Consider the following 16,955-nt stretch of genomic DNA (forward strand, 5'->3'; position numbering starts at 1 on the left):
CAGTTCCCTAGAAGCTTGGAATTATTTGCTTTACTTTGCTAAAGATAAGAGAAGTTCCTGTTTGATTGTTCATTAATAAAAGACTTTGTTGTACTTCTCAAGCCATCTGAAGATTCTTTGTAGTGGAAACCTCTGAGAACTTCTCCTTAGACCCCTGGCTTCCCGCTGGGCAAAGGTTACACATCCTATTTTTAAAGCCAACTAACTACAGGCCCAGTGGCGACAGAACAACTCCAGTGGTTTAAAGTGTTCTTTAGTCCTCCTCCTCTCCATAGGCTAAAGTGCATAAGTGCGTTTTTAGACATTTCTTAAAGGAAAAGAGGATGGAGGTCTTTTTTATTTCTTTAGGGAGGGAGTTCCAGAGACGGGGAGTGATCACAGAGAAGGCCCCCTGTCTCGTTCCCACCAACCGAGCTTGTGACGCGGTTGGGACTAAGAGGAGGGCACACAACATTCTTACAACTCCCAGAAATATTTACTACTTTTTCTAATGCAGGTACGGCTCAACAACATTATTGCAGACATAAAAACAAAAGACTTTGAAATCAGGGAACATAAGAAGAAGCAAAGAGAAATTCTGAGACAGTAAGGACATTTTGGATCATGGGTTTGATGAATTGATTTTGTCAGTGATTTGAGATTATTCAGAACTTTCCTAATGAAATACTTTTGATTTACAGGATGAAAGAATTTGCTAAAATGTATGATGTTGTAAGACATGAGAGAAACAAACTGGTGAACCTTGTACATTGTGCTCGCCAAAAAACACATGAAATTAAAGAGAAGGTAAAAATGCTGGATAATGAGACAGAAATCTTAAGGAACAATGTCATAATTAAAGAGAGGTATGTAGCTAATTAACTTTTTTTTTTAAGAACATATCCTTTCTTTAGTTTGAGAACTAGGCCTGGAATCCTCTTGATGTCTATATCTGTAGGCGATCATTTGTGGCTGAGTCAAAATGTCTTCCAAGGGTAGAGTCTTGGTGGTGGGGCCACCAATCTGCATGGTCTTGGTGGTGAGTCCACCAATCTGCATGGTCTTGGTGGTGGGTCCACCATCTGCATGGTCTTGATGGTGGGTCCACCATTTGCATGGTCTTGGTGGTGGGTCCACCAATCTGCATGGTCTTGGTGGTGGGTCCACCAATCTGCATGGTCTTGGTGGTGGGTCCACCATCTGCATGGTCTTGGTGGTGGGTCCACCATCTGCATGGTCTTGGTGGTGGGTCCACCATCTGCATGGTCTTGGTGGTGGGTCCACCAATCTGCATGGTCTTGGTGGTGGGTCCACCATCTGCATGGTCTTGGTGGTGGGTCCACCAATCTGCATGGTCTTGGTGGTGGGTCCACCAATCTGCATGATCTCGGTGGTGGGTCCACCATCTGCATGGTCTTGATGGTGGGTCCACCATCTGCATGGTCTTGGTGGTGGGTCCACCATCTGCATGGTCTTGGTGGTGGGTCCACCAATCTGCATGGTCTTGGTGGTAGGTCCACCAATCTGCATGATCTTGGTGGTGGGTCCACCATCTGCATGGTCTTGATGGTAGGTCCACCATCTGCATGGTCTTGGTGGTGGGTCCACCAATCTGCATGGTCTTGGTGGTGGGTCCACCATCTGCATGGTCTTGGTGGTGGGTCCACCAATCTGCATGGTCTTGGTGGTGGGTCCACCAGTCTGCATGGTCTTGGTGGTGGGTTCACCATCTGCATGGTTTTCCTTGTTGAGGAAATAGATTTCCAGATGCAAAGTGGTCACAATTCTCCCTTTCGCTCTGTATCTGTACCTCTTCAAAATCCACAGCACTGCTGGCAAGAGCTGACCTCCAGTTAGAATGCTCAAGAGCCAGGGCCTCCCAGTTCTCAGTGTTTACGCCACATTTTTTTAGGTTAGCTTTAAGCCAACACATTTCTTTTATTGTCCATCAACATTCTGTCTCACAAAGCAGTTACTTTATTATCATCTCAAGAACAGAAAATGAAAAGAGAGTTAAAGATGGTCTTGAAGCTAACTTCTTGGATCATGATTTCAAACTGATGGAATTTTAAATTTTGAATGTTTATAACTGTTTTTAACTGTTGTTTCAATTATGATTGTTTAAATGATGTTCAGGATCTGATCGTTGCCTATTGTAAAGCCGCCCTGAATCTCCCCTCGGGGGTGAGAAGGACGGGGTACAAATGCGCGCAAGAAATTTATTTATTTATTTACTATATTTATATACTGTCTCTCTCAGCTCGCAGGCGATTTGGGGCTGTTTACAGTAGGTACCAAGACCATAAAATACAGTTAAAAGCATTAAAATCATATTAAACCATAGCAAAGTCAATAAAACATATATCATTAGTGTCTCCTCATTAAAAACATTTATTAAAATACATGTAATGTTTTGAGCACCTGAATTTCTTGAGTCTTTGTTGATGGCTCCTGAGTGCATGGACTTTTCTCTCTCTCTGCCACCATCTACTCTGGTCTAGTTACTTCTGAGGTGCACCCACATGCCAGTCATATTTTTTTTCTCTCATAATGTTTTTTGAGGTCAAGGCCTTTTTTTAAACCAGCCAGTGCTCTGGGTATAGGAGGTGAGGAGCCATAGAAACACTCACCTTTATTTTGGGAAGTTGTATTTATCTTTCCCGCCTTATGCCTTTGGATTCTTTATTGCCAGCAATGTAATACTCTAATAAGTATTTATAGAAATACAGAAGTTATAGGGCAATGAAAACAGTTCTGTTTCAGTTAAAGCAATGATTCCCACATTTTAGTGTTCCAAGTACCATTTATTCTAGCGTATAAGACTACTTTTTAACCCAAGAAAATCATCTCAAAAGTCAGGGGTCATCTTATATGTGGGAGTCGTCTTATATGCGGGCGTAGTCTTATACACGGGAGTCATCTTATACACTGGAGTAGCCTTATGCATAGAGGCGTCTTATATGTCTGAGGTAAAAAGATGTTAAAAATTACTGGATCAGATTCTATGGAATGATTCAATGCTGAGGCTGCTTTGAAGGTTGAACTAGAACAAAGTTTATTTGTATACTTGAACACAATACTAACTTCTATGAGATACACAAGCGTATTTAGTTAACAAAGCACAATCTTCTTAAATGGTTTCTTGGTCTTAACAAGCTTGATGATTTCCTTAACTAGGTTTCTTTTCTTTAACGTGAGCAAGTTCCCTCACGCTACCTTAAACCTAGTAGCAGTGAGTCCCTCTGACAAACCAATCTTGGCTGTCCCCAGAGTATTTAGCTTCCCTCCTCACAGAGATCCCTAATAGCTAAGATACCCTGTCCCCTAGAGAGTAAAAACAACTTGTGTACTAACACTCACACAAGTCCACAGGTGGCTATCTTGACCCTCCCGGCCAATCTCTATAGACAAACCCTCTCTCACAGGAAAACTTGAGCTCACTAGAAATCCACCCACTTCCCTTCAGATCAGAATCCAATCTCCCTCTCTGTCAGAAACGGCCTGCCTTTTTACACTCACAGCTCTGGCTCCTCCCATCTGTCCTAGCCAATCCTGGGATAGCTGAGCTCCTCCCCTCTGCTGATCTGCCTCTCCTAAGATGTCTGCCTCACTGTACTACCTTCCTAACATGGAGGCCAGCTTACTGACTTTGGCTTTGGCTTTGGCCTACAAAGGTACGAATCATGACACCGTACCTCCTCCTCTGCCTCTCAGATCTCGCTCCTGAAGATTGCAGTGAAGTGATGCAGGTGCGCATGTGCGAGATCTGAAAGGCAGAGAAGGAGGTACAGTAATAGGAAAATTACCATATTGAAATCAAATCTGTTGCTTTTAAATTTTTTATTTGGTGTGTGTTGGAAGAGGGGTAGTCTTATACAGCGAGTATATCCCAAACTCTGTATTTTAACTGTTTGGGGTCGTCTTATACGCCCAGTGATCTTATATGTCGGAATATACGGTATTTGCATTTTAGTTCCCAGCAGTCTCAGTCACTTTGACCAATGGTCAGATTCTGGGAGCTGAAGTCCAAAGTACCTGGAAGACCAGAGTTTGGGAAGCAGTGAGTTAGAATATTTCAGAGTGTTGCTAATGAGTGGCTTCTAGGACATTATGGATAGTTGAGTTTTATAGTGGATAACTTGTGTTTTATAGGTCTAGCAATGCAAAAATGGGGCAGGGGGAGAGATACAAGGCACAAAGCAAAAATATTAATGGAAGTTGGAGGAGGCATTACCCATGGTCAGGCAATAATACTGGGGAAGAATCATTCCCAAGAAGGCTGGGATTTAGTGAATAATGTTCTCATTTTGTTCAGAAAATTGCAAAAATACCAGCTGAAGCTGTCAAATAATGTTAAAGTCAAAGACAGCATCCAAAGTGATGTCCGAAAGCTTTATCAAACGCTCCAGGAGATGAAAGAAAAGCGAGAGCAGCAGCTGATGGACGTAGAGAGGCTCACCAACATGCTAACCCGGATTGAGGAGGAAATGGTCCAGTTGAAGAACAAATATGAAAGGGCTGTGCAGCGCCGAAATGAGAGGTAAAGGGGAAAGTGGACATTAAGGGCATTGAGATGGTCCTAAAGCAGTGGTTCTCAACCTGTGGGTCCCCAGAAATCAACAACTCCCAGAAATCCCAGTCAGTTTACCAGCTGTTAGGATTTCTGAGAATTGAAGGCCAAAACATCTGGGGACCCACCAGTTGAGAACCACTGTCCTAGAGGATTGCATCTAAATAGAAATCTCAATTTTGACACAAGTCATGTTTTTTCATATTTAATTTCCCTAGACCTGCAAAGCATGTCTTCATGTCATATTTTGATTTTACATATTGACTGTGTGGATAACATTCTAAAATTGCCCAAACTATTATAACTAATAATTATGGAGTTCGTAGTAGATGGGTGCTTCATACTATGACAATCATCTTTTTATCTGCAGTTCTAAAAACATTTGTAAAGAAATACGTTCTATTGTATGTGACTATGTAATTTTAATTAATATCACAGTTTAATTGTTATGTAATGGATTTTATATTGCTGTTTTATATTGTTGTTTTGATACTGTTGGCACTGAATTGTTGCCTGTGTGAGCCGCCCTGAGTCCCCCCTCAGGGGTGAGAAGGGCGGGGTAGAAATGGTCTAAATAAATAAATAAATGCATATATATACACACACAAAACACAAATACACAGAAAGGGGGAAGGGAGGGAAGAAGGAAGGAGGGAAGAAGGGAGAGAAAGAGGAAAAGAAGGAGGGAAGGAGAGATGGAAGGAAAGAAGAGTAGAGAAGGAAGGAAAGAGAGAAAGAAATAAAAAAGTGAAAGAAGGAAGGAAAGAGAGAGGGAAGGAAGGAGAGAAGGAACGAAAGAGAGAAAGATGGCGGGAGGGAAGAAAGGAAAGAGACAAGGATGGAACCAAAGAGCAAAGGGAGGAAGGAGAGAAACAGATAGAGAAGGAAGAAAGAGGAAGGGAAAGGAGAAGGGAAAGAAAAATTGGGAAGGAAAGAGGGAGGGAGGGAGGGAGGGAAGGAAGGAAGGAAGGAAGGAAGGAAGGAAGGAAGGAGAGAAAGAAATAAAAAAGTGAAAGAAGGAAGGAAAGAGAGGGGGAAGGAAGGAGAGAAGGAAGGAAAGAGAGGAAGAGGGAAGGAAGGAAGAAAAGAGAGAAGGAAGGATGGAACCAAAGAGCAAAGGGAGGGAGGAGAGAAACAGATAGAGAAGGAAGAAAGAAGAAGGGAAAGGAGAAGGGAAAGAAAAATTGGGAAAGAAAGAGGGAAGGAAGGAAGGAAGGAGAGAAAGAAAGAAAAAGTGAAAGAAGGAAGGAAAGAGAGAGGGAAGGAAGGAGAGAAGGAAGGAAAGAGAGGAAGAGGGAGGGAAGGAAGGAAAGAGAAAAGGAAGGATGGAACCAAAGAGCAAAGGGAGGGAGGAGAGAAACAGATAGAGAAGGAAGAAAGAAGAAGGGAAAGGAGAAGGGAAAGAAAAATTGGGAAGGAAATAGGGAGGGAAGGAAGGAAGGAGAGAAAGAAAGAAGGAGAGAAAGGGGAAGGCTGGCCACAGCAACACATGGTGGGCACAGCTAGTAAATGATAAATTAACATGCAATCTGAAGGTTAAAAATGCCTAAGGAAGGATAATGATTTTGAAAATATATGGAAATATTTATTGAGGAAACATTAAGGAAAGAAAACGGAAACCAACACCCACCAGAAGGAATGAGGTTCTGGTGGGATCATAAAGAAAAGAAGAACTGGAGATGGGGAGCACAAGGGGGAACACAACCGGGGAAAGAAGAAGTAAATATATGAATTATAGAGATTTTTTTGTAATGAAATGAATATAAATGCAATACAAATTTAAATTAAAAAAGGAGTAATAATATGCTTTAGGTCCATGTGAAATCATTGGACCAGAATTCCAGTTCTGAAAATATGAACAAATACATCCACTGCACATGACAAAAAGATAAAAATACATGTGTAATGGGAACTTAGTTCAATAGGAATCCAACCAGAGGCATATTCTTGCTCAGAATGCTTAATCTGACTTTTAAGTCTTTATTTTGCTTGTCCCTGTAGTGGAGTTCTGCTCATAGAACGTGAAGACGAAGCATGCGTTTGTAATGAAAAAATAAATATCCAACAGATGATGAGTCGAAATGGTCATCTTGAAATTGGTGTGATGGATGAGAAGATCCGCTTTCTGAAATTGAAGCTAAGTGAGAAAAAAAGGCTAATTGAATTATCAATGAAGATCCTTCCTCTGAAAAGAGGCCTAGATGCTGATTTAGTGGTCCTTCAGATTCAGGCAAGTGGAATTTAGCATTTTGGCTGGCATCATGTTTACTCAATTTACGATCGTGTAAAGATGAATTGCATTGTTGTGCACTGTTTATATTCTCAGGTGAGGAGCAGGGACATCACCATGTTCTCAAAACCAATGTGCAATCAGAGCCACCAAAGCATTATGGGTTCAATTGGATCCAAGGCAACTTGCAACCATTTAAAACAAAGCCTAGCTTAGGAAACATTACTCTTCGTTCCACCAGATCTACCTGTCAAGGTAGTAAATAAACAAAAGTCACAGTAACAGAAGTGTGAGATGACTGATGGCATTTTTGGGAGGTCACTGATAGGCCTTGCAGCATAAAGACTGATCAGAGCTCATTAGTCTCCAAATGGGATTTGTCGTCTGAGTTTTTAATTTAAAATGTTCCTACTTCTATACATTGATCTTCTGTGCAAATGCACTCAGGGACTGGAGTTTAGATTTTTATTTTTCCTTAGCTTACTTACTTAGGCGATCCCTCGTTGTCCGAGTAGGATTGTCTTCCAAGATCAGTGTACTGGTGGTGGGTCCGTGGGTGACTGTGGAGCCCTGTTCTTGACCTGCATGTGGTCCACACCTTAGTCACCTCCAAATTGGATTACTGTAATGTACTCTATGTGGGGCTGCCCTTGAAGACGGCTCGGAGATTTCAATTGGTCCAGCGGGCGGCAGCCAGGCTACTTACTGGGGCGATTTACAGGGAGCGGTCAACCCCCCTGTTTAAGGAGCTCCATTAGCTGCTGTTCATTTTCCGATCCCAATTCAAGGTGCAGGTTCTGACCTACAAAGCCCTGAACGGTTTGGAACCCGCCTACCTGCGTGACCGCATTTCTGTGTACAAACCCACACGAACTCTTTGTTCATCTGGGGAGGCCCTGCTCTCGCTCCCACCTCCCTCGGAGGCGCGATTGGTGGGGATGAGGGAGAGGGCCTTCTCCATGGTTGCCCCTCGACTCTGGAACTCACTCCCCAAGGATATCAGACAAGCCCCCACATTGGCAGTCTTTAGGAGGAGCCTGAAAACGTGGCTGTTCCAGTGTGCCTTCCCTGAGTAAAGGAAACATTCCCCTGCAAAATATCCTGAGACATACTTTAATTACCCGTTGGGTAGCTCTTTACTTTTGATTTAAAACTCTTCTAATTCTCTGTTCATGTCCAGCATTTATTTTTAAAGTTTTAACTATTACATCTGGCCCAGCTATAGGTTTTTAAATTCTTGTGTGTTATTGTCTACTTGTGAGTTATATTAATTGTATTGTTTATCTTGTTTATTGCTTGTTGTTTTATGATTGCTTGTTGTTTTTGATGTGTTGTTGGGCTTGGCCTCATGTAAGCCGCTCCAAGTCCCTTAGGGTGATGGTGGTAGGGTATAAATAAAGTATTATTATTATTATTATTATTATTATTATTATTATTATACTACATAAAGGCTGTTGTGAACAGCAGTTTTCCCTCTGCAGTGCTCCATGATACCAAACATACTCTAGGGGGGCATCTTAGTTATTATTATTCTCCCGCAGTGAGGGCATTGGTTTCCCGGTGGAAGGCGGTCTCGGTCGGGGTTGGCTTGATGCGCCTTCCTCTTGGCACATTTCTCTCTTTCACCCTCCATTCGTGCCTCTTCAAATTCTGCAGCACTGCTGGTCACAGCTGACCTCCAGCTGGAGCGCTCAAGGGCCAGGGCTTCCCAGTTCTCATTGTCTATGCCAGAGTTTTCAAGGTTGGCTTTGAGCCCATCTTTAAATCTCTTTTCCTGTCCACCAACATTCCGTTTTCCGTTCTTGAGTTCGGAATAGAGCATCTCATTTGGGTCGAGCATCTGGACAACATGGCCGGTCCAGCGGAGTTGATGGTGAAGGACCATCGCTTCAATGCTGGTGATCTTTGCTTCCAGCACACTGACGTTTGTCCGCCTGTCTTCCCAAGAGATTTGCAGGATTTTTCGGAGGCAACACTGATGGAATTGTTCTAGAAGTTGTAGATAGTCCACGTCTTGCAGGTGTATAGCAGGGTTGGAAGGACAGTAGCTTTATAAACAAGCACCGTGGTATCCTTACGGATGTCCTGGTCCTCAAACACTCTCTGCTTCATTCGGAAAAATGCTGCACTCGCAAAGCTCAGATGGTGTTGTATTTCGGTGTCGATGTTGACTTTGGTGGAGTGGTGGCTGAGAAGCTAGCAGAAATGGCCAACATTTTCTAATGTTACACCATTAAGCTGTATTTCTGGCATTGGGGAGGGGATGGCTGGTGACTGCTGGAAGTGCACTTTGGTTTTCTCGATGTTCAATGACAGGCCGAAATTCTCGTATGCTTCCTTAACATACTGTGATTGGAACCACAAGTTTTTGTTAGTGGAGCCCAAATGTACTTTGCAGGCACACAGTTGCAAAAGAGCAGTTCCATTTACGAAGCTTACTATAGAGAGGCTATTCTGCCCACTGTCAATAAGCTTTGACCAGATGGTCACAAAGAAAGGTTTCGTTCTTGTCACAAAACATCAAGAAATGCCATGGAATGCCGTCCTGCTCAGGACATTCTTTCCTCCCTTTCTGGAAAAGCTTACTGAATCGTGTGACCTTATCAGCAACTCGTAACTTTTTCCACACAGTTACTCTTCGTGCCTTTTGAAATATCAAATCTTCTGGTATTTTTTGGGTGAACAATCTCTGAGTCACTGAGTTGCAGCCCTTGGCTATACCTTAACTCATTTTGAGGAATTGTATCTGAAGCAGAGAGTTTTCTCCAGATCCCCTAAGCAATGCAGAACAGTCCAGATAAATGTAGATACTGTGAGACACTACCGTTTAGAAGCAGCAGCAGTGGGGCAGGGCAAGAGTTTATTCATCTACCAGGATGACTTATATACAGGGTGTCTCAAAAATGTATATACCTTTAACAGTTTATTATTCTGATTTATTTATTTATCGTGTCATCCGCAACCAGACCATCGTATTACATTTCTAACAGAACAAAACAAACAAACAAATAAAAAAACCCACAAATTTTGCCAACTTGGTAGTTGATTAAATGTCCTTTGACCAGTATCTGGCCACTTGGAGTGCTTCTAGTGTTGCCGCAAGAAGGTCCTTCATTGTGCATGTAGCAGGGCTCAGGTTGCATTGCAGCAGGTGGTCTGTTGTTTGCTCCTCTCCACACTCGCATGTCGTGGATTTCACTTTGTAGCACCATTTCTGAAGGTTGGCTCTGCATCTCGTGGTGCCAAAGTGCAGTCTGTTCAGCGCCTTCCAAGTCACCCAGTTTTCTGTTTGCCCAGGGGGGAGTCTCTCATCTGGTATCACCCACGGATTGAGGTGCTGGGTTTGAGCCTGCCACTTTTGGACTCTCGCTTGCTGAGGTGTTCCAGCGAGTGTCTCTGTAGATCTTAGAAAACTATTTCTTGATTTAAGTCGTTGACATGCTGGCTGATGCCCAAACAAGGGATGAGCTGGAGAAGTCTCTGCCTTGGTCCTTTCACTATTGGTTGCTACTTCCTGGTGGATGTCAGGTGGTGCAATACCGGCTAAGCAGTGTAATTTCTCCAGTGGTGTAGGGCACAGACACCCCGTGATAATGCAGCATGTCTCATTAAGAGCCACATCCACTGTTTTAGTGTGGTGAGATGTGTTCCACACTGAGCATGCATACTCAGCAGCAGAGTAGCATAGTGCAAGGGTGGATGTCTTCACTGTGTCTGGTTGTGATCCCCAGGTTGTGCCAGTCAGCTTTCCCGATGGTGAGGTGAAGGGGCGCCTCACCAGGAAGGTGCAAGCTGCAGGCATCCGGGGCGCCTGGGATATGGAAAAAAGAGATAGAGTGGCTCTGGGCCCAGAAAAACACATCTCTTTTACCTGTCTGGCCCACCCTTGTATCCTATTACTGTACCTCCTCTGCCTCTCAGATCTCACTCCTGAAAACTGCAGTGAAGTGGTGCAGGTGCACATGTGCGAGATCTGAGAGGCAAAAAAGGAGGCACAGTAATAGGAAAATTACCATATTGAAATCAAATCTGATGCTTAAAAAAATTTGGTGTGTGTTGGAAGAGGTGTAGTCTTATACGGCGAGTATATACCAAACTCTATATTTTAACTGGAAAATTTGGGGGTCGTCTTATACGCCCATTTGTCTTATATGCCGGAATATACGGTAATAACGTTTTGTTAAAGACGAGTACTAGGAGTGCTGTTTTGCTGCATGCCTCCCATTCATTTGAATGACACTATCAGGCACTCATAGTAGCTTTTGTAAGGGAGTGTTTTCTGCAGGACTCTGAACTTTGTACCTATGTGCTTGCTGGAACAGTAGCCACATCCTGTTTTTTGGTACAATGTGCGTTCATCATATCTACCACATTGCTTTTGCAGTTTGTTTTTGTGCCATTGTGGACTCTCATAAACATTTCTCAGTATCCTGGACCACAATCATACCATATTCTAAACCAATGCATTTCGAAGGAACATCGGTGTCACTTTGTTGTTTCCATCTGCATCTCCTTTTTGAAAACTCTTTATGTGGGGTTTTAAAAAAATACGCTTCCTGTCATGCAACTTGACTTCTGAGAACAGGAAGAGCTGGCTCATACATCTTTGTAAGAAAAATGAAGTCCTCAGCATGAATCACCTGTGTATTGTTGTTATTCTGTAGTTGTTGCCTCAGCATTTGCTTTTCTTCAGAAATGCAAGGGAACTGAATTTAGCCACCATTTTTATTACCAAAACCAGAACTGTTTGTTTCCATAAAAAGTTGTTCTCAAATTTCTTCAAAACAAAAGAAGTAGAATTGGTAACAAAGTTTATTGGCCAGGGTGGTCCATGCCTTAGTCACCTCCAGATTGGATTACTGTAATGCACTCTATGTGGGGCTGCCCTTGAAAACGGCCCGGAAATTTCACTTGGTACAACAGGCGGCAGCCAGGTTACTAACTGGTGCAACTTACAAAGAGTGGTCAACCCCCCTGTTTAAGGAGCTATATTGGCTGCCGTTCATCTTCCGGTACCAATTGAAGGTGCAGGTTCTTACCTACAAAGCCCTGAACGATTTGGGACCCGCCTATCTACGTGACTGCATATTATTATTATTATTATTATTAACTTTATTTGTACCCCGCTAACATCTCCTGAAGGACTCGGTGCGGCTTACAACGGCCAAGGCCCTCAATAAAACAACAACATAACAAATACAAACAATAAAACTCAAAAAGTAAACCAATAAACATTAAAGCAATAACAGTAAAACAATAAAACAATACATCATAACACATTAAAACTAGGGCCGGACCAAATGTAATGGATAACCAATAAACATTAAGTTAAAAGTGCTGGGCATGACAGGTGAAATATTTTAGGGTAGATGTGATGTGCAGACAATCTTAAATCTCTAGTAAAGTGCGTTTGGGACATGATGCTGGGGGTTTCCTATTCTGGAAAGGCACACTGGAACAGCCAGGTCTTCAAGTTTTTCCTAAAGACTGTCAATGTCGGGACTTGTCTGATGTCCTTGGGGAGAGAGTTCCAGAGTCGGGGGGCTACCACAGAGAAGGCCCTGTCCCTCGTCCCCACCAAAGGCGCTTGCGACGCAGGTGGGATCGTGAGCAGTGCCTCTCCAAATGAACGGAGCGATCGTGTGGGTTCATATACAGAGATGCGGTCACTCAGGTAGGCGGATCCCAAACCGTTTAGGGCTTTGTAGGTGAGCACCTGCACCTTGAATTGGGACCGGAAAATGAACGGCAGCCAATGGAGCTCCCTAAACAGGAGGGTTGATCTCTCTCTGTAAGGAGCACCAGTTAACAAACTGGCTGCCGCCCGTTGCACCAGTTAAAAATTCTGAGCTGTTTTCAAGGGCAGCCCCACGTAGAGCGCATTACAGTAGTCCAATCTAGAGGTGACCAAGGCATGGACCACCCCGGCCAGATCAGCCTTTACGAGGTACGGTCATAGTTGGCGCACGAGTCTCAGTTGTGCGAAAACCCTCCTGGCCACTGCCGACGCCTGAGCTTCAAACGTAAGCGATGAATCCAAGAGGACACCCACACGAACCCACACGATCTCTACGATCATCTGTGTACAAACCCACACGATCTCTACGATCATCCGGAGAGGCCCTGCTCGTGCTCCCGCTTTCCTCGCAAGCGCAATTGGTTGGGACGAGGGAGAGGGCCTACTCGGTGGTGGCCTCCCGACTCTGGAATTCACTTCCAAAGGATATCAGGCATGCCCCAACATTGGCAGTCTTTAAGAGGAGCCTGAAAATGTGGCTATTCCAGTGTGCCTTTCCGGAATAAAGGAATAACTCCCAGAAAAATGTCCTTACAAATGCACTTTAACCATTGGGTTAAATGGTTTAACCCTCCTACGAGATACCCTCCTTATTTTTTAAATTTTAAATCATTACATCTGGCCTGGCCATAAGCTTTTAAATCCTGTGTGTTATTGTTATATGTGATTTATATTATTTTGTATTGCTTTGTATTGTTGTTACTGCTTTTCTGTTGTGATGTGTTGTTGTGCTTGGCCTCATGTAAGCCGCTCCGACTCCCTTGGGGAGATGGTGGCTGTTGCAACTCAGAGTAAGCTTCACCTTGCTTCCAAACACCACCACACCAGAGCTGTAGTTATATAGTTTATTGAGGAAAAAATCCAAGTCAAAATAAAGAATAAGCATTGCAAAGTTCCATAGATTAAGGTTAAATGCAGAATATAGTTCCAAAGTCCTTCAGGTAAAAGCAGGAGACCCAATCCTATTGGCAAAATTCAAACCAGAATCCCAGGTACAAGCAATGAAACAATTGCCCCAAGAATCACAATGCAAGAAATCCCAAGCGTACTGCTTTCCAGGCTAAGGTTATTCCATGCAGCTTCCAGGATAGTAAGCTACGTTGAACTGACACTTTCTCAGGGTTTGCAAGAAGCCTAAATACCTTTCTAACATGAAAACATTAGGGTCTCATCATCATAAAAGCTTTGCGATGACCTTTCACCGAGCTGGCTTCTCGTCTGCCAGCCAGACGAGAACTCCGCCTGACCCTCAGATCAAGACGAGCTTGCCAGGTCAAGTCACTATCTACACTTTCGGTATCAGCGTGGGAAGGCACCTGCTCGCTATCTCCTTTGTTAAAATTCCTTTCTGCTGGGAACATCTGTGTTGACACTGCACTGTCTGTGGGAGCTTCAGAAGCAGGCCCACAGATCTGAGGCACAGACACAGAGCCAGGAAGCTGAATCCCAGTAGGAATCTGAATCCCATCATCCTCATCATCAGAAAACTGCTCAGCCACAACAGTGGGGGGGGGGGTGTAATTAAAGTATTATTATTATTATTATTATTATTATTATTATTGATTAGTCCACTGACCATATCAACAGTAAAGACAAAACAAAAGAAGTACACAAACAGACACTAATCCCTATCCTAAGACTCCTGTAATAGTGAATTAACATACATTAAAACTTAATTAAAAGTTAAAAGTAATTCAAAATATCATCATTAAAATGCCAAGGTAAAACTTCATACCATAAAAGTTAAAAACAAAGGTTAAAACAAAGGTTAAAATAGACCAGCTATTACACAATCCCAATCCAGTTCAATACTCTGGTTTTCGGTCGTATAAATCTTTCCCCTTTTACTAAAGTAGAATTGATTTTGGATTAAATTGGCCGAAGAGAAAAAAAACTTTTGTTTTTTCTGTTACAAGTGAGAGTGCCGTGGTGTTGGGTTTTATTTTTAAGAGCTAAGAAGGGTGTTAATGGTCACTAAGCCGACAAGTTCTTTTGACTGTCACTTGTTTTATAGTTTTCACAGTGCAAGGACAAAATTAAAGAGCTGGAGAAACAGTTTACAGATCCAACTGGTCAGAAAAGAGCAAGAGCTTTGCCAGGAAAGGACCCCTCTCAAGAAGAATTGTTCAAAAAGATCGAGGAGGTAATATCTGCCATTCATACTTTGGGAGAAGCCATCATACCAAACAATCCTGGACACATCTACACTGTAGAATTAATGCAGTTTGACATCACTTTAACTGACATGCCTCAATGCTATGGAATGCTAGGAGTTCTCATTTTACCAGGTCTTTAGCCCTCTCTGCCAAAGTCCTGGTGCCTCACCAAACTACAACTCCCAGGATTCCACAGTATTGAGCCATAGCCATCAAAGTGGTGTCAAGCTGCATTAAATCTACCTCCTGATTTACTACATATACTAGATGTCCCCTGCCACGCGTTGCTTTGTCCCAGTCTGTGTATATGTGTTTTGTGTGTGCATATGTGTGTATATCTTTGTGTATATGTGTGTTTGCATATATATGTGTGTGTGTGTGTGTGTGTGGTTTTGCGCATGCATTGTAGTGTATTTTTTAAAAAAAAAATTGGCTTTTTAAGTCCCTTTGGCAGTGGTTTTCAGTGTTTTATGAGTGATGGTCACTTGTTGGCCTGATACATGTATTGTGTCCAAATTTGGTGTCAATTCGCCCAGTGGTTTTTGAATTATGTTAATCCCACAAATGAACATTACATTTTTTATTTATTTACTAGATGACCTTTGGTGTGCCTTTGAATTCTAGGCGTCATTATTATTATTATTATTATTATTATTATTATTATTATTAGCTATCCCCTGCCATGCATTGCTGTGGCCCATTCTGTGTATATGTGTTTTGTGTGTATATATGTGTTTATGTCTGTGTATATATTTGTGTATATGTGTGTGTTTGTGTGTATATACTCATGTGTGTGAATTTATGTGTGTATACGTGTGTATATATTTGTGTATTTGTGTTTATATGTGCATATATATATTGTGTATATGTGTGTGCTTGTGTATATGCATATATGCGTGTATGTATGTGTATATGTGTATGTGTGTAGGTGTATGTGTGTGCATACTATATGTGTATATTTTGTGTGCCTGTGTATATATATGTGTGTCTGTCTGTATGCATGTGTGTATGTGTATATATTGTGTATATGTGTGTGCTTGTGTATATGCATATATGTGTGTTTATCTTTGTGTATGTATGTGTATATGTATATAGGTATATATGTATGTGTGTGTATATGTGTATATTTGTGTGTGCTTGCTTATATATGTGTATGAATGTGCCTTATAGCAACATAAATCCTTTCATCTGTGCAACATTTCTTCTATCAGAAAGAGCATTTCTAGCTCCACCCCAATATATCAATCCACTGTTTCCTGTGAAACTGATCAATACAACAAAAATAATTGAACTTATTGTAATTGTTATGTAGCGACATTGTATTGTTACTAAACATAAGCCATCCTGAGTCCCCCTTTGAGGGTAGAGAAGAGACGGGGTAGAAATCTATATAAATAAAAATGTAAAGTTCATTTGTGGGATTAACAGAACGCAAAAACCATTGGACAAATTGCTGCCAAATTTGGCCTCGAGACACCTACTAACCCAAGGAGTGACCATCACTCCAAAAAAAAAAATGATTTTGTCATTTGGGAGTTGTAGTTGCTGGGATTTATAGTTTACTTATAATCAGAGAGCATTCTGAACTCCACCAATCATGGAATTAAACCAAACGTAGCACACAGGACTCCCATGACCAACGGAAAACACTAGAAGGGTTTGGTGGTTATTGACCTTGAGTTTGGGAGTTGTAGTTCACCTACATCTAGAGAGCACTGTGGACTCCAAAAATGATTGCTCTGGACCAAACCTGGCATGAATATTCCATATGCCCAAATATGAACACAGATGAAGCTTGGGGGAAACAGACCTTGACATTTGGGAGTTGTAGCTACTGGGATTTATAGTTCACCTACAACCAAAGAGCATTCTGAACCCCACCAGCGACAGAATTGGGGCAAACATCCCACACAGAACTCCCATGACCAACAGAAAATACTTAAGGCCATCCAGTCCAACTCCCTTCACCAGGGCAAGAAAACGTAATCAAAGCCTTCTGACAAAGAGCCATCCAGCCATAGATAAAGATATATATGATTCACACACACAGAGATATAGTATCGTATATTTGAAAGGGACTTTTAAAAAAGGACAATTATATGTTGCATATTCCAGAGTAGGCAAACCAGACAATCTCCACATCAACACTGAGAAAGAAACAACAAGAAATACTGTTTACCCACAAGCATCAAGACATTACATATATTAGAAGTCAACACCTTC

General features: G+C 42.2%; 1 protein-coding gene across 1 annotated transcript in view; it reads left to right on the forward strand.

Moving 5' to 3' along the window:
- The window catches only part of CCDC146 (coiled-coil domain containing 146), a 101,893-nt gene that overhangs the window by 75,093 nt on the left and 9,845 nt on the right, over window positions 1-16,955 (forward strand). The window contains exons 12-16 of the mRNA XM_060778324.2: window positions 497-585; window positions 681-845; window positions 4,295-4,519; window positions 6,551-6,779; window positions 14,591-14,719. Of these exons, the coding sequence (XP_060634307.2) occupies window positions 497-585; window positions 681-845; window positions 4,295-4,519; window positions 6,551-6,779; window positions 14,591-14,719 (837 nt within the window). The remainder of the gene's footprint in view (window positions 1-496; window positions 586-680; window positions 846-4,294; window positions 4,520-6,550; window positions 6,780-14,590; window positions 14,720-16,955) is intronic.

The sequence above is a fragment of the Anolis sagrei genome, chromosome 5 (assembly GCF_037176765.1).
Source record: "Anolis sagrei isolate rAnoSag1 chromosome 5, rAnoSag1.mat, whole genome shotgun sequence".
Lineage (NCBI taxonomy): Eukaryota > Metazoa > Chordata > Lepidosauria > Squamata > Dactyloidae > Anolis > Anolis sagrei.